At 34.6% G+C, this 19,118-nt stretch overlaps 1 protein-coding gene across 3 annotated transcripts in view; it reads right to left on the bottom strand.

Moving 5' to 3' along the window:
• The window catches only part of NRDC (nardilysin convertase), a 102,606-nt gene that overhangs the window by 46,060 nt on the left and 37,428 nt on the right, over positions 1-19,118 (bottom strand). For 2 of the 3 annotated variants that reach the window (XR_009252045.1, XM_058696021.1), the window contains exons 2-6: positions 14,916-15,225; positions 11,960-12,090; positions 10,990-11,059; positions 10,753-10,834; positions 9,519-9,672 (exon numbers count right to left, since the gene is read on the bottom strand). Coding sequence is in view for 2 of the 3 variants with exons in the window: in XM_058696021.1 (XP_058552004.1) it covers positions 9,519-9,672; positions 10,753-10,834; positions 10,990-11,059; positions 11,960-12,090; positions 14,916-15,225 (747 nt within the window). In the remaining variant the exon portion in view is untranslated. The remainder of the gene's footprint in view (positions 1-9,518; positions 9,673-10,752; positions 10,835-10,989; positions 11,060-11,959; positions 12,091-14,915; positions 15,226-19,118) is intronic. The other variant, XM_058696028.1, reaches the window with a different exon arrangement.

The following is a 19,118-nucleotide window of genomic DNA, read 5'->3' as shown; positions in this document are numbered from 1 at the left end:
TCTAAACCTAAAAGTTGATTTTTGTAGACCTCTAAACCTAAAAGTTGATTCATTTCTTTGTTATAAGATTATTCAAACTTAAAAAAAAATTTTTTTAATGTTTATTTTTGAGAGAAAGAGACAGTGCAAGTGGGGGAGGGGCAGAGAGACACGAAGACACAGAATCCAAAGCAGGCTCCAGGCTCTGAGCTGTCAGCCCAGAGCCGAACACAGGGTTTGAACCCACGAGCTGTGAGATCATGACCTGGGCCAAAGTTGGACACTTAACTTACTGAGCCACCCAGGCTCCCCAGATTATTCAAACTTTTTAATTATAATTTCTCTTGTGTGGGTTTTGTAAATTATATTTCTAAGAATTACACACTTCTCTTTTTTTTTTTCACTTACTGGCATAAGTATTCTAAATATCTTATATTTTCAATATCTGAAAAATTGTAAGTCATATTCATTTTCATTCCTGACATCTGCACATTACTTTTTCTTCCCCTTGACCAGTCTCGTGAAAGGCTTATCTATTTCATCAGTTTTTTAAGAACCCACATCTAACTTTCTTGAAACTCTGAGAAATAATTCACATACTGCAAAATTCCCCCTTTTAAAGTGCACAACTGGGGCACCTGGGTGGCTCAGTCGGTTAAGCATCTGACTTCAGCTCAGATCATGACCTCACAGTTCAGGAGTTCAAGCCCCACGTCAGCTCTGTGCTGACAGCTCAGAGCCTGGAACCTGCTTCAGATTCTGTGTTTCCCTCTCTCTCTCTGCCCCTCCCCTGCTGGCACTCTGTCTCTCTCTAAAATAAATAAAAATTTAAAAAAATAAATAAAAAAGTGCACAATTGAACAGATTTACTACATTCACAGGATTGTGAAAACATTAACACTAATTTCAGAAAATTTCATTACCCACTAAATAAACTCTATACCCGTTAACAGTCATTCCCTTTCCCCGTGTTCCTAGTCCCTGGCAACCACTATTCTACTTTTGGTCTCTACGAATTTATCTAATCTGAGAACTACAGACTAAAGAGACATATTGCATGCAATGCATGTACCTTGATTGGATCATAGATCAAAACAGCTAAAAAATAACTGGAGGACAATTCAATTTGAATACACTCTACATATTAGATAATGTAAGGGACTATTAAATTTTCTTAAGATATGGTATTATGGCATTGTAGGAGAATGTTTCAATAGAAGATGCACATTTACGTATTTAAGGGTAAAGTATCATGAAGCCTGGTTGCTTTGAAATTGTTCAGAAAAAGAATATATAGAGAGATAAAGCAAATGAACAAGAAAATGTAATGGGTATCATTTGTACTATTCTTTCAACTTAAAGGTTCAAAAAATTATAGAAAGATATGTACTGATACTATGCATTTAAGTGAAATAGTACATATGGTATGATAATTCTGTTTTTGTAAAAAGAAATACACACACACACACACAAACATATAATGTTAACTGCTATAACAAAAGGGCCAAAAATGTCATTACTCAATCAAAACAGAAGTTTATTTCCTGCAACTTTGACAGTCCAGGCTGGATTGAACCAGTTAAGTAGGTAGCTCTCCTCCACTCAGACTTTCAGGGACTCAGGCTTATAATGGCACTGTTGTTTTCAACATGTGACTTTCAGAGTCATTTACTTTCCAGCTGAGGTGTAAGTTCAGACACTATCTCACTTACATTTACACTTCAATGGTGAGACTTTCCACAAGGCCACTCCTTATTGTTGCAGGGGAGGCTGAAATTTTTCATTCAAGTTGGGCAGCTATGTCCCAACTTCAACTCTTAACACTTGAGAAGAGATTTCACTGGAAAGCAAGTACTCTATCAGTCATTAAAAAAGGGAACTTGGCTTGGGGTGCCTGGGTGGCTCAGTCAATTAAGCGTCAGACTTTGGCTAAGGTCATGATATCGCAGTTCATGACTTCGAGCCCCACACTGGGCTTTCTGCTCTCAGCACAGAGCCCACTTCAGATCCTGTCTCTCTCTCTACCCCTCCCCTGCTCACACTCTCAAAAATAAATACACATTTAAAAAGAAGAGGGTAGAGGGTCTTGGCTCCTATGCTGCTTCCAGCCCAAACCAGTTTGTACTCATCCCTCAGGTCCTAGAAAACACACCTCCTTCATGTAGCCTCCCTTGATTTCTCTTTTTTTTGTGAGTTCCTTTGAAATTAAGAATTGATGCCACCTAACGTCACTTAATTAAAAAATTTTTTTTAATTATTCCAAATGTCTTCCCTTTGCTGGTTTGGAAGTTTTACACTCAAATCCTGTTCTTTTAGAAGTTACCCTAGAAAATATTTCATGCATCCTTTTAACTTATCAATGTCTAATGTTAATCAATACCTTACCCCTCAAAATACCTTTTACTGCATTTACCATTACTCCTGATATGCCATTGTTGCTTTAATTTTGTACTTTTAAATTTTCACTATTGTTTTAATCAATGTTCATTTATATTTATTCACATAAAATGACTTTCATTGTTCTTTTTTTCATCTCTGATCTTCATTTTCCTTCTGCCTGAAATAAATTCTTTAGAAATTTCCTTCAGTAAGTTGGCTGGTGGCAAACTTAATTGTGTATCTGAAGGTCTATTTTACAATCATTCTTGAAAGATATTTTTGCTTGGGGTACCTGGGTGGCTCAGTCAGTTGGGCATCCGACTTCGGCTCAGGTCATGATCTCATGGTTTGTGAGTTCAAGCCCTGCATCAGACTCTGTGCTGACAGCTCAGAGCCTGGAAACTGCTTTAGATTCTGTGTGTGTGTGTCTCTCTCTCTGCCCCTCCCCTGCTCGTGCTCTGTCTCTCTTTCTCAAAAATAAACATTAAAAAAAAAAAATTTTTTTTTTTAAAGATATTTTTGCTTGGTATAGAATTTGTGGTTGGTAGTTATTTTCTTTCAGGCTATTGCAGATATCCAACTGTCTTTAACCTTTCACTACTCTGAATAGTCATTTATCAATCTAATATACCTTTGAAGGAAATTTGACCTTTTACCTGGCAAACATTTCCTATATTTGGTTTTCTTTAATTTTTTTAAAGATTTTATTTTTAAGTAACCTCTACACCCAATATGGGGCTCGAACTCACAACCCCAAGATCAAGAGTCCCATGCTCCACCAGCTGAGCCATCCAGGCACCTCTGGATTTCCTTTAACGTCCACCTTTGGAATTTGTTAGGTTTCTCTAACCTTTAATTTGATGTTCTGGGAAGTTTCCAATGATCAACCTTTCAAATATTGTGTCTTGTCTATTTTTCTCTCCCACCTTCTAAGACTCCAAGATATACTGACATTTCTGCTATATCCTTTATGCCTCTTTTCTTTTTCTCTGTATTTATTCACCCCTCTTTGTGTTGCATTTGGAACATCTTTTGGCCTTTCAGCCTTTCAGTTCACTAATTCTGTCTTCAACCGTATCTACTCTTTTCTTAAACCAGGCAATTAGGTTTTCCTTTTTTTTTTTTTTTTAAACATTTACTTATTTTAGGGAGAACACAAGTTGGGGAGGGGCAAAGAGATTGGGACAGAGGATCTGAAATGGGCTATGTGCCGACAGGCTGACACAGTGAGCCCAATGTGGGGCTCAAACTCACAAACCCCAAGATTATGACCTGAACAGAAGTCAGACACTCAACCGACTGAGCCACCCAGGTGCCCAAACCAGAACTTTAGGTTTTCAATTTCAATCATCCTATCTCAGTTCAAGATATTCTTTTTATTTTTATTATCCAAATCTCATAGGCCATGTTACAGTTTCCTATTCCTTGCAACTATATTCAAACTTGTGCCTTCTTTCTTTAAAAACAGAAAGTGCAAACATTTTTATAATTTGTGTCTAACCATTCCAATGCCTAAGATTTCTAATGTATTAAAAATCTTTATTTTCTCTCTGCCCTTCCACCTTCTCTCAATCCAAAATATATAAACATTTTTTTTAATCCTTGTTTTCTGTTTTAACTCATGTCTTGTTTCGTGTGCCTGCTTACGTTTGACTAAATGCTGATCATTTTACTTGAAAAACTATTTATAGGAGCAATGCAAAGCCTAGGATGAAGAATTTTCTTGTTCTTTTTTCTCTTTTGCACATTTATTTGAAGTACAACTTACAAAAAAAAACCCCTATATATATTTAAAACATACAATATGATGATTTGATTACGTATCCTTTTGAAGTGATTACAATTAACACATCACCCTACATAATTTCCTCTTTGTATGTGTGTGAAAGTTGAAGATCTATTCTTTTAGCAAACTTCAAGTGTACAATACAGTATTATTAACTATGGTCCCCATGCTGAACACTTTATCTTGAGAACTTATTCATCTCATAACTAAAGACATGTGCCCTTTGACCACCATGTCCTCATCTTCCCAGCTTCTGGTAACCACCATTCCAGTCTGTTTCTATGAGTTTGGATTTTCTTTTCCTTCTTATTTATTTTATTATTATTATTAATTATTATCATTATTATCATTATTATTATTTTATATTTTTTCTTTTTGGTGCCACATATGTTAAGATCATACAGCTTTTGTCTTTTTCTGTGTGGCTTATTTCACTTAACTTAATGTCCTCTAGGTTCATCCCTGTTGTTGCAAACGGCAAGATTTCTTCCCCCCCCCTTTTTTTTTTAAATGTTTGTTTATTTTTGAGAGAGCAAACATACAAGCAGGGGAAGGGCAGAAAGAGAGGGAGAGAGAGAATCCCAAGCAGGGGGGGCCTGATAGGGGGCTCAATCTCATTACCGAGAGATCACATCCTGAGACAATATCAAGAGTCAGAGGCTTAACCAACTGAGTCACCCCAAGATTTCCTTCCACCTTATGGCTGCATAATATTCCACTGTCTATATCTATGTAGACATATTTCACATTTTCTTCATCCATTTATCTATCAATGCAAGCATTTTCTTTTTAAAGAACTTGTGTTTGCTTCTCTCAGGCATCTGAGAACACTACCAGTTCTGGGCCACTTTAATTCACAATGAAGACTTGAAGTTCACCAGAAAACTCAGGCATTTTGAGAATAGGCTGTAATTTCTTTGGATGCCTAATCCACTTCCTCAACCTGAGTCCCAGATTACTATAAGGAAGATCTCCTGTTAGATACCCCACTTTGTGGGTATCCAGGGTTTTGATATTTCTTGCTCTTGCCCTGAAACGCTGATGTAGCCAAGTCCAAATATATTGAAATTAGCAAATGCCATCAGGGAAAAAGCAGCTTCCATTCTCATTTACTTACCAGAGTAAAAATCCAGTCATTGCCTCCACTTTTTACTTATATGATCCAATATATTAATAAACAATGTGACCTGTGTGAAGGAATTGGATTTCCTGACCTATTAAAAAATCCTGGCACTTAATACATGCTATAGGAGTCCTTTCCAAATGATCAAAAGACTTTTTATTCCTTAGTAATTGTAGAAGTATATTATATAAATTATAGTGGATACAATACTTAATGCTCTACCACTATCATTTATGTCATAAATTCATGATGATATTCTAATTATTTTCTATTAATATAGTAGCATTCTTCTTTTTATTTCTGGTAGCTTTTTTTCTAAGTAGAAACAAATGTATAAATATCTTCTGATTTCCTACAGCAGTCCTCAAATCAAAAATGGATACAGTCTCCAAAGAAGAAATGAAACAAGTTCTTTAACTAGACTTTACACCATGCTTCATTAACTCTGAGGTGGTCAGAATTTATTCAACATACGCTTCACCTAATCTTTTTTCCAACAAAATAGGCTTTTTCCTTCTTTATATTTAGATATAATCAAATGTGGGTATTTTCAGTTTAGGGGTATTGTTATTTGTTTGTTTTGGGGTTTGGTTTTTTGGTTTTTGTTTTTTGGGTTTTGGTTTGTTTTTTTAACCAAATATAAAGTCATGAGAATTCAACTTGACTACCGTTCAAGATTTCTCCACATTTACAAATATCTGTTTGGATTTTGTGAAATCTTGGGAGCTAAGAACTTTGAAACAAGAGCAAACATGCAGTCATCCTCAGAGTATTCTTGATTTTATAAGTTCACAGGAAAGATAATCTTGAACATGATTTGCATTGCCTTAGTCAATTAGTTTTGTCCCTATCTTTTGGTTATTTTCAAAGTAAATGTTTAATTACAGAAACTAATACACTGAGTATCAAATGTGTGTGCTATGAGCATGTTCTAAAGTATACAATTAAAAACAGCTAGTTTTTAAATAGTTCACTGAACACAGGCAGCCATATTAGAGATTAAGGAAGAAAAACTAGAATGTGGTATCCTATTATAAATGTTATCAAAGTAATATTGTCAATTTTAATGGTATTTTAACACTGTTTTAGCAAAAGAGTTGTTTACTGGGGATAGAGGAACATAAATATTTATTCCGTTGAGAAGAACGGCATATGCTTTCAACTTATGGGTCAAAATCTCTTAATGGAAAAGACAATTTCTTTAAGAAAACTGAATTTTTGTCATGTTTTTGAGAATTTTCTGGTCATTTATGGGTTAATTTTATGGTAATTTTTTCTATAAAGAAACAGTATTAATTCACTCAACAAATATCAGTATAGATTATCTATCAAATTCTGGATGCCGGAGAGATATCAACAAATAAATAGATAAAAATCCCTGCCCTCAGAGGGCTTACATTATATTGATCAAATTCAAGATTTCTTTTTTTATATTTCAATCTTATATTTATCTAGAATTTTCTACTGTAGACTCTGGTCTGCAACCTGTGACATCAAAACTCTACTAACACATGGACAGAAACTTTCTGGAAAACAATTTTACAGTGAGTATCAAAAGCTTTAAAAAAAAAAAAAAAAAAAGCCTTGCACATGGAACATTTTCCAGAATAGATCACATACTGGGATACAAATCAGCCCTCAACAAGTACAAAAAGATCCAGATCATTCCGTGCATATTTTCAGACCACAATGATATGAAACTCGAAATCACTCACAAGAAAAAATTTGGAAAGACCATGAATACTTGGAGATTAAAAGACATCCTACTAAAGAATGAATGGGTTAACCGAGAAGTTAAAGAGGAAATTAAAAAGTACATGGAAGTCAATGAAAATAACACCACCATAGCCCCAAACCTCCAGGATGCAGATTTGATCCCTTTTGGGTCAAAAGAGGGATATAGCAATCCAGGCCTTCCTAAAGAATGAAGAAAGGTCTCAAATACACAATCTAACCTTACACCTTAAAGAGCTGGAAAAAGAACAGTAAATAAAACCCCAAACAAGCAGAAGATGGGAAATAATAAAGATTAGAGCAGAAATCAATGATATCAAAAAAACAGAACAGATCAATGAAACCAGGAGCTGTTTCTTTGAAGGAATTAACAAAATTGATAAATCCCTAGCCAATGTGATCAAAAAGAAAAAGGAAAGGACACAAATAAATAAAATCAAGAATGAAAGAGAAGAGAACACATGCACCCCAATGTTTTATAGCAGCACTATTGACAATAGCCAAAGTATGAAAAGAGCCCAAATGTCCATTTACTGATGAGTGGATAAAGAAGATGTGGTACACTTACATACAATGGCGTATTACTCGGCAATCAAAAAATTGAAATCTTGCTATTTGCAACAACATGGACAGAACTAGAGGGTATTATGCTAAGCGAAATTAGAGAGGACAAATATCATATGACTTCACTCATGTGGAATTTAAGATATAAAACAGATGAACATAAGGGAAGGGAAGCAAAAGTAATATAAAAACAGGGAAGGGGACAAAACATAGACTCTTAAATATAGAGAACAAACTGAGGGTTGCTGGAGGGGTTGTGGGAGAGGGGATGGGCTAAATGGGCAAGGGACATTAAGAAGGACACTTGTTGGGGCACCTGGGTGGCTCAGTCAGTTGAGCGTCCGACTTCGGCTCAGGTCATGATCTCGCAGTCCGTGGGTTCGAGCCCCGCATCAGGCTATGTGCTGACAGCTCAGAGCCTGGAGCCTGCTTCAGATTCTGTGTCTCCCTCTCTCTCTGACCCTCCCCTGTTCATGCTCTCTCTCTCTCTGTCTCAAAATAAATAAATGTTAAAAAAAAATTAAAAAAAAAAAAAAAAAAAAAAAGAAGGACACTTGTTGGGATGAGCACTGGGTGCTAGATGTAGGAGATCAATCACTGGATTCTACTCCTGATCCCATTATTGCACTATATGCTAACTACCTTGGATGTAAATTTTAAAAAATAAGTAATAGAAGTATTCAAAAAAATTCAAAAAAAGAAAAAATCCTTAAAAATGCACATGCAAAAAAAATACACATGCATGAAAAAAAATACACATGCAAATATACTCAGCAATTTTACTTCCTAGAACTTAATTAAAAAATAATTAAAGATGTGCACAGAGATTAGGATATTCATCACAGCATTACAAATACTAAAAAACGGAACACAGGGGCGCACGGGGGGCTCAGTCAGTTGAGCGTCTGGCTTCGGCTCAGGTCATGATCTCACGGTCTGTGAGTTTGAACCCCGCGTCGGGCTCTGTACTGACAGCTCAGAGCCTGGAGCCTGTTTCAGATTCTGTGTCCCTCCCCCCTCTCTTTCTGCCCCTCCCCCACTCATGCTCTGTCTCTGTCTCAGAAATAAATAAACGTTAAAAAAAAATTTTTTTTAAAAACTGAACACAATTCAACTAACCAATCATATGTAACTTGTTAAACAGATTATGTTATTCTTTATACAATAAAAATAACACACAATCCCTTAAAATTAGGTTTTATAAATTACATCATGATGTATAAAAATGATCCAACTTGTTTAAAATATAAAAAGGACCCATTCATATGTGGAATTTAAGAACCAAAACAAACAAACAAAGGGAAGAAAAGGGACAACTCAAAAATCAGACGCTTAACTAACTACCTACCCAGGGGAGGTGTGTAAGAGGATGGGTCAAATAGGTAAAGGGGATTAAGAATACACTTATCTTGATGAGCACTTAGTAATAGTTAGAATTGTTGAATCATTATACTGTACACCTGAAATGAATTTAACACTGTGTTAACTATACTGAAATTAAAATTTAAAAATTAAAATAAAAATATAATAGGATATGAATAATAATCCCAAATACATTTAAAAATATAGACGACCATACACCAAACCATTAACCATAGTTATCCTTAGATACCAAATTAGGAACAATCTTACCCCTTTTTTGCTTCTGTTTTTCCATATTTTCTACTAAATTAGAAAAAATAATCGCAATAATGAGCCAATAGAGTATACATTATTTATAAAACTCAAAGGTGTTTAAGGGTTTCAGTGTAATCTTCAACACAAAGACTAAGTATATTACAGAACAAGAGCCAAGGTGCATTTAATAGTTTGCTCATTTCTCCAGATAAAGTATGACAATTCTACAGAATTAGAGTACAGCCTGAAAAGAAATACCATAGAAAAATGCCCAATGTCTCCATTTGTAAAATGTCGTTAGATAATTAAAATAAAAATACATTTTGAGTTAGTTACCTATCGAGGGCCTCCTTGAAGTATTTTCTCTGGACATCAAATTGAAAGACTGTACGTTCACAATCAGTTGAAGCATTATCACTACCCCCATGTTTCTTCAAGAAGGCATCAAATCCATTTTCATCTGGATATTTCAAGCTACCCATGAATACCACTAAGTGGAAAGAACACAAAGTGAAAGAACACAAAGATGTAGACAATGTTATTATCAACAATGAAATTTCTCATGTGCAAAACAAAACAAAACAAAACAAACAGAAGAAATATACCAACATACTAACAATGCTTATGTCTGGATAATTCTTTCTTCATTATATTTCTGCTTTTGTAATTTTCTATAATGCTCATCTATTAGTTTTATACTAAAACAACTAAGCACTTTATTTTTTAAAAGTATTTATAAAAAGGGCAAAATGTAAGTATTAGCATATATGCAGACTGTTACTATGAAAGTCCTAAGGTGCATGTTTACCCTCAAATAGCTTAGAAAATCAGAATATAAATAAATAATTCAAGAAAACAAATATAGACTTAAATTTATAACTGTACAGCAACCACACAGGTTTTATTTAGGTATATTCATAATTAAACTGAAGATTTTATTTTGTTTTGATATTAATCATGCCTTTTTATTTTCTGTATTCCCAATGTTTGACAGCTTGGGGCATTGCTAACCCTGGAAGAGGCAGTCCTTCCCAAGGTTATAAGATTCTTAGAGATGGGCAACTATCTCCTGATCTGTTGGCCTTACCATACCAGAACAATAATAAAATCTACATTTTAAAATAGTTTTATAGGTGGGTTTCATTCTAATCCACAAAATTATACAGTCAAGGAGATTAAAATTAAGTCTTCCCCTATGATATTAATAAATGCTTTTCCTTTGGGGCGCCGGAGCAGCTCAGTCAGTTAAGCGTCCGACTTCCGCTCAGGTCATGATCTCACAGTTCTTCCCAGGGTCGGGCTCTGTGCTGACAGCCCTGAGCCTGGAGTCTGCTTGGGATTCTTTTTCCCTCTCTCTCTCTCTCTGCCCCTGCACCAGTTACACTCTGTCTCTGTCTCTCAAAAATAAATGTTTAAAAAAATTTTTTTAAATAAATAAATGTTTTTCTTAGTCTTTTCTCTTATTAAACATATCACATGTCTATAAAACCAGTTATTTATCTTTAAAATCAATTTGTACAAATTTGGAGGAAAAAACACACTCAGGAATAATATTCTGTAAAGATCTTACTGTGTTCCAAAAAGTGTGCCAGCCCAGGCAGGTCATCTGGATCAGCAAAACTCCCAACTCCAACACAAAGAGCCGCTGCAGACTGGAGTAAGTAGAACACATGCAAATAGTGAGTCAATCCTAAAGGAATAACACTGTCATCACATATTAAGGATTCACTTGGAGATGGATGTTTCCAACAGAAAGTAACAAAATTCTTTCCCTGAGAATCAGGAGGAGCAGCATAGTGAAACTCACCAGAACTGTGTCAGTTTCACCCTGCTGCTCCTCCTCTTGCCATCCTCCCAAATGCTGAACAGGTGCAGACCTAAGGGAAAAAGCAGAAACAGAAAAAAAAGGAAAGGGGACTAGCCAGCCCACCCAAATATCATTTCCTGCCAGCATTTCAGAGTTCCGAACCAAGTATGTTTCCTGACTTAATAGATTTTGGAAATCTGCAGAAATAATTTATCTAGGTAGATTATTTCTAAAGATCTTAGCAATTAACGACTATGTGTTCAGTAACTAAGTTATTAGAGGTGAGACTTCTCAATATGTTACTCAGAAAATTTTGTTTTTATTAAAACAGGGTAAAAAATAACATGTCAGGAAAACATTTAATAAAGATAGTAAATGGTTAAAAAAGAAAGTCTTTATTAAAAAAAACTACAGAACTAAACTTTAAAGAGGCTTTTTAGTTCTTCTTTTCTTATTGACGATATACAGAACATGTATCTGATCTGTAGGTACTCTCCCAATACCTTGGGCAAATCAGAGTTTTTAACAAAATGGATGGCCAACAGGTATACCAAATTATGCACTAAAAATGATTAGGGTATACCATTATGTGATTGTAAATTAAAAGACACAAAACAGAAGAGGAAAATAGTCAATTTGAATCCTTGAGGATAGGAAGTTGAATTACTAGCTTTCCCCACATTTTAGAAATGTCAATTTTAAAAGGCTAACATTTGGTGATATAGACTGTTTTGATAAATGGTTATTCCTCTAAAAAGAGAGCTTTCAAAAAATAGCATGTACGTGGCATAAAGCCTGACCATGTGTCATAAATGGAAAATATGTTTACAGAAGAACCAAACAGCCTCATTTTACACTGTAAATCCCATTTTGAAGTTGTAGGCACATAAACTCAGTTAAAAAATAGGGGAATATCCACTTCTTCAAACTACAGTCTAACCTGTTCTGGGATGTTTAATAGGTGCCTAACCTGCTTTCAGCTCCAACTACCCCATAAAGATTTCTTGCTTCGACCAGGGTTGAAGACATTTTTGTATAAGATGACTTAAACCACAGTCTATCAGTCAGCTTTGACCACAGCAAAAACAGGCTCTGCGATTGCTAGAAAAGAAATTCATACTTGAGAATTATCTACCCAAGAAATTCATACTTGAGAAATTCATACTTGAGAACTGACTTAAGAAAACCCTGAACAAATCATAATTCTGTATGTATCATACTTAAATTTCAACCTTGTTAGTTTATCAAACCTTTCAGATCAAGAACAACTTCCTTTTGGGAAGATGAAGATGGAGAGGGCTAAAAATGATGCCTCAGGTAAGTAGTTAATTCTTAATTAGGTAAATGTTCTCCAAAAACCTCAAAATTATTTCTTCCCGCTTCTTTTATTAACTTTCATATTTACCTTAAACAAGATCCACATTTTTCAAATAAAAATTAAACCATAAAATCACTGAAAAACCCTAAGCTACTCTTTAAGCCATCTCTTACATAGACTATTTCCCTTTTGCATACACTTATTCATTCATGAATATAAATCATTTCCAATGTTACAATCAGTCATAGGATCTTTCCTTTCACTAGTATAACCACTGCATCTGAATAAACAATTTGATTTCATCTTCAAACTACATTAGGTTCCTGTATTCCTTTCTAATATGACCTAGAACATTAGCAATCAATATCAATATGAGGGAATATATCAACTGAGTTTTCAGAAAAGGCAGCATCTAAACCATTTTTAAATGAGCACTAGAATCTGATCTTGCTGTTGTAAAAAAGGTAAACATTTAGAGTTTGATCCACCTAAGCAAAATAAAAAGGGGTACCAAAATACTGTATGCACATCTTCATTAGTCAAAGGGGCTTACAACCCCTATAATAAATCTAAAGTATTTTACTATGTCTTGACAATAAAATCAGCTGTCAAAACAAGTCTTTAACCCTAGAGTTTTACTTATCAGTTGACAGATGATATAAAGAAATCCAAAGTATGGAAAAGTTACTAACAGATATAGAAGGAAACTTTTAGATAGGAAATATTCACTTATTAAGTTATAACAATCAGTTTTAGAGCTAAAATAGGCCTTAAAAATTATGTATATAATCTAGGGACACCTGGCTGGCTCAGTCAGTAAGAGTATGTGATTCTTGAACTCAGGATTTTCAGTTCATGTCCCACATTGGGGGAGAGATTACTTAAAGAAAAAATAAAATCTTAAAAAAATAATTACCTATATAATCTAATCCTGTTGTTTTAGAAATAAGAAAATGAAAAGGCATAAAACCATCCAGATAGAGCCAGAGCCAGAATTAGAACTCAGGTTTCCTGACTGTTAGTGTTCTTTTCACTTTGTGACTTATATAATTTCTTCCTATTATTGCTCTATTTGGAATTGATGAGATCTATTTTAAATTAATGTATTAGTTCCCAATTTATTTATAAAGATCTTAATACAAAGTATCAAGTGGCATATGTATATATATTTTTTTCTTTTCAGTATTTTGGTTTTTATAACTAAAGTTTTCCAACTAAAACCACTTGTCCTAACATGTTACCCCAAAACAGGCATTACTCATAATCTATATAGCAAGGGGCAAATAGCTTCTCACAGACATGACTCAATCCCCTTTCAACAAAAAAGTGAAAAAACTGGTACAATCTTCTTTAAGAAAGTAATTTTTCCAGGAAGAGTGACTATCAAAAGGATTTACTCATAACATATTTACACTACCTATATCTCACATCTTTTTATCTCTGAAGGCTAACCACCTTATGGTAGAATACATTTGACATCTATATTTTAGTCTTAATAATATGAACCTTACTTCATTTGTATGTTGACTGTACCATGTTGAATATATTATCAGTATTCAAGAAACTAGCTTTAACAAACATTTGCTGATCAATCCCACTATAATGCCTCCAAAATATTATCCTCTAATATAGGTACTCCCTACTGCAAAATGGAGGCATTCTTTAAAAGATACCTAGAGAGGAAAATTCTCCTTATCAAGCCCTATTGATATATTTACTTATTGTTATTACACTTGACCTATGAACAACATAGGTTTGAACTGCCCAGGTCCACTTAACTTGTATTTTTCAATAGATACAACACTGTAAATGTACTTTCTCTTGTGATTTTCCTCATAACATTATCTCTAGCTCACTTTACTGTAAGAATACAATACATAATACATATACAAAATATGTGTTAATCAACTGTTTGTGTTATCAGTAAGTCTTCCAGGGAAAAGTAAGCTATTAGTAGTTAAGTTTTAGGTGAATCAAAAGTTATACATGGATTTCCAATTGCACAGGAGGTTGGGGACCCCTAAACCCCACATTGTTCAAGAGTCAAAGTTCAACTGCCCATTTTTATTTCAATTCCTCCAACTTACTTGGTGCCTCCCCATAAAAAGAGAAAAAATACATGAAATTACTAAGCGGAAATTATCCATGAGGATGCTTAGAACCATAGGCCCAGGTGAGAATTCTACACTACCCTGTTCTTTTTCCAGTCCCTCCAAGGATAATATACTCTCCTATCCCTCTATTCCAAGCTAAGAATTGCACAGATCCTCAAATATTACCAGTGAAAACCTCTGAGACTTATGATTATGAGATCATTACATTCTGAGTTTTTCTTTATTTTCCATTCATTTCTTTTTTTATATATATGAAATTTATTGTCAAATTGGTTTCCATACTCCATTCATTTCTATAATGAGCTTTTATACTTTCCTAATCAGAGCAAAATGTTTTTTAAATATTATTTTTATACAGAATAAATAGACCTTTACTAAAGATCAAAAGATAAATATACTTCCTTTTTTACATTAAGAAATAAAACATGAATTTAGGACTTATCCCAAAGAATTCCCAAATCAGAAAAAGACATAATAATAGACAAGATTCACACCTGTTTTTCAGTGGTTTTCTTTCTAGCTTCTGCCCTCTCTTCTAATTCTTCTAATTCATTATCCTCAGTATCAAGATCCTCATCATCATGTTCATCCTCATCATCAAACTCATCTTCATCATCAAAACCCTCTTCATCATCATCTTCTATTTCAGCTCCAGAATCTTCATCATCATCGTCATCATCATCGTCTTCTTCTTCTTCCTCTTCGTCGTCTTCTTCATCATCTGTTGCATCTCCTGTTTTACCTTCCATATTACTTAGGTCTGAAATCAAAAGTGCCTGCAAGCCATTCCGTAATTTGATGTACCTAAAAAAAAGAGGAAAAAAAAATCACAAACATTTTGAGTCAGCTATTCATTACGTCACACAAGTAATCATCTTAGCAGAATTTAAAAAACAAAACAAAACAAAAAAAAACACGGGGCTCAAACTCACGAACCATGAGATCATGACCTGAGCCAAAGCCAACTTTTTTTTTAATTTTTTTTTTCAACGTTTTTTATTTATTTTGGGGACAGAGAGAGACAGAGCATGAACGGGGGAGGGGCAGAGAGAGAGGGAGACACAGAATCGGAAACAGGCTCCAGGCTCCGAGCCATCAGCCCAGAGCCTGACGCGGGGCTCGAACTCACGGACCGCGAGATCGTGACCTGGCTGAAGTCGGACGCTTAACCGACTGCGCCACCCAGGCACCCCAAAGCCAACTTAACCTACTGAGCCACTCAGATGCCCCACCATACTTTTATCAGACAAAATGGACTTCAAAACAAAGAAAGTCATTATATAATGATAAAGGTGTCAGTTCATCAAAAGATGTAACAATTGTAAATATGCGTGCTCCCAACACCCAAGCAACAACATATATTAAGTAAATAATAACAAATCTTAAGGGAAAAATAGACAGCAATACAATAATTATAGGGGAATTCAATACCCCACTATCAGTAATAGACAAATCATCCAGAAAGAAAATCAACAAGGAAACATTCGAATTGAACCACACTTAAAAACAAATGTACTCAATAGACATACAGAACATTCTATCCAACAGCACCACAATACACATTCTTCTCAAGTGCACATAGAACATTCTCCAGGACAGGTCATATGACAGACTACAAGATAAATCTTAGCAAATTTAAGATTGAAATCATACCAACTATTTTCTCTAACTACAAACTCTTTTTTGTTTTGTAGTTTCTCTAACTACAAACTCTTCTGTAGCTTTGTTTTGTAGTTCTCTAACTACAAAGTCTTCTGTGAAGACAGTTTATAGCAATAAATACATGTATTAAGAATTCAGAATGAGGGGCGCCTGGGTGGCTCAGTCGGCTAAGCTTCTGACTTTGGCTCAGGTCATGATCTCACAGTTCGTGAGCTCAATCCCTGCATCAGGCTCTGTGCTGACAGCTCAGAGCCTGGAAACTGCTTTGAGTTCTGTCTCCCTCTCTCTCTGCCCCTCCCCCGCCCTGCTCATTCCCCCCTCTCTCAGAAATAACATTAAAAAAAAATTTTTTTAAACAATCAGAAGGATCTCAACCTAATTTTGAACCTCAAGAAACTAGAAAATAAGAAATTAAGCCCAAAGTTAGCAGAAGGAAGGAAATAACAAAGATCACAGCAGAAAAATATGCAATGTTAATAAAATACCTAACCTAGAATAAATGGATACATTTCAGAAACACAACCTATCAAGACTGAATCAGGAAGAAATACACAATCTGAACAGACCAATAACAAAGAGATTGAATCAGTAATCAAAAAACTCCCAACACAAAAAACTCTGGCCTGACAGAATCACTGGAGAATTCTACCAAACATTTAAAGAAGAATTAACACCTCAAATCCTCCTCAAATTCTTCTAACATAACAAGGATGAGGGAACACTTCCAAACCAGTTCTATGAACCTACCATTACTCTGATAAAGAAACCTATAGGCCAATATGCCTAATGAATACAGATGCAAAAATTCTCATCAAGATATTAGCAAACTGAGTTCAAGAATACATTAAAAGGATTATACACCATGACTAAGTGGGAGTTACTCCTGGGATGCAAGGGAGGTTCAATACATGCAAATCAGAAATGTAATACATCACATCAATAAAATGAAAAACAAAAATCACATGATCATTTCCATACACACAAAAAAAGCATTGTATATTATTTACATAATACATCCTCTCATGATGAAAACCCTTAATGTACTGGGCATATAAGGAACATATCTCAGAATAATAAAGGCCACGTGTGACAAACTCACAGCTAACATTATAGGCTTACCTCTGAAATACAGGTCAATCCCAAACCACCACAATAAAGTAAATATCACAATAAAGTGAGTCAAATGAATTTTTTTTGTTTCCCAGTGCATATAAAAGTTATATTTACATTATACTGTAGCCTATTAAGCAATAACATTATGTCTAGAAAAAAATGTATATGCCTTAATTAAAAATACTTTATTGATAAAAAAAAGCTAACCATCATCTGAGTTTTCAGCAAATCATAATCACTGATCACAGGTCACCATAACAATTATAATAATGAAAACATTTGAAACATTGTGATAATTATCAGAAACATGAAGTGAGCAAACGCTGTTGGAAAAATGGTGCCAAAAGATTTGCTTGACACAGCTTTGCCACAAACCCTGTATTTGCAAAAAATGCAGTATCTGTGAAGTGCAATAAAATGAGGTATGTCTGTATACTCGGTGAAAAACTGAAAGTATTTCCTCTAAGGTCGGAAACAAGGATGTCCACTCTTACCACTCCTATTCAATATAGTACTGAAGCCCTAGATAGAGCAATTATGAAAGACAAAGATAAAAAAGGCATCCAAATCATAAAATAATAATTAAAAACCACCACTATTTGCTGAACATATGATCTTAGAGAAAATCCGAAAAAAAACAATCCAAAAACTACCAGTAAACTGGCAGGCTACAAATCAACATACAGAAATTAACTACATTCCTTTACAATAATGACGAAGCACCTGAAAATGAAATAAAGAAAACAATCCCATTCACATTAGCATCAAAAACAATAAAATACTTAATAAATTTAAGCAAGGAAGTGAAAGATCTGTACAATGAAAACAATGCTTTGCTGAAAGAAATTTAAAAAGATGCCAATGGAAAGCCATCCCATGATCATGGATCAGAAGAATTAATATTGTTAAAATGACCATACTACCCAAAGCTATATATATACTCAATGCAATCCCCATCAAAATATCCAAGGCATTCATTCATCACAGAAATAGAAGAAACAATCCTAAAATTTGTGTGGAACCACAAAAGACTTTGAATAGACAAAGCAATCCTGAGAAAAAAGAACAAAGCCAGATGTATCATACTTCTGGATCTCAAACTATACTACAAAAGCCATAGTAATAAAAATAGTATGATACTGGCACAGAAATAGACACATCAACCAGTAAAACAGAATAGAGAGCCCAGAATTAAATCCCTGGATATATGGTCAACAATACTCAACAAAGGAACCAAAAATACCCAATGGGGAAAGGACAGTCTCTTCAGCAAATGACACTATAAAAACTGGGGAAACACACGCAGAGCAGTGAAACTGGACCCTACCTCACACCGCTCACAGAAATTGAAATGGATCAAAGACTTAAATATAAGACCTGATATCATAAAATTCCTAGAAAAAATGTAGGAAAGAAGCTCACCACCATTGGTCTTGGCAATGATTTTTTCTTTTTCTTTTTCTTTTTTTTTACATCTATTTATTTATCTAAGTAATCTCTACACAACATGGGGCTCAAACTCATGACCCCAAGATCAAGATTTGCACACTCCACTGACTGAGCCAGCCAGGCACGTCCCTGGCAATGATATTTCTATACAATGCCAAATGCACAAACAACAAAAGCAAAAAACAAATGAGACTATATCAAACCCAAAACCTTCTGTACAGACCAAGAAACAACTAACAACATGAAAGACAACCTACAGGAGAAAATTTTTACAAACCATATACTGAATAAGATGTTAATATCCAAAATATATAAAGAACAAAAGTCAACTTAATAACAAAAAACAATTCAATTTTAAAAAGGGCAGAAGAACTAGATACTTTTCCAAAGAGAACATCAAAATGGCCAACAAATACATGAAAAGATGCTCAACATCATAGTTATCGGTGAAGTACAAATAAAAACCACAATAA

Source organism: Neofelis nebulosa, chromosome 2 (assembly GCF_028018385.1).
Source record: "Neofelis nebulosa isolate mNeoNeb1 chromosome 2, mNeoNeb1.pri, whole genome shotgun sequence".
Lineage (NCBI taxonomy): Eukaryota > Metazoa > Chordata > Mammalia > Carnivora > Felidae > Neofelis > Neofelis nebulosa.
This window is presented reverse-complemented; position numbering and strand designations above follow the sequence as displayed.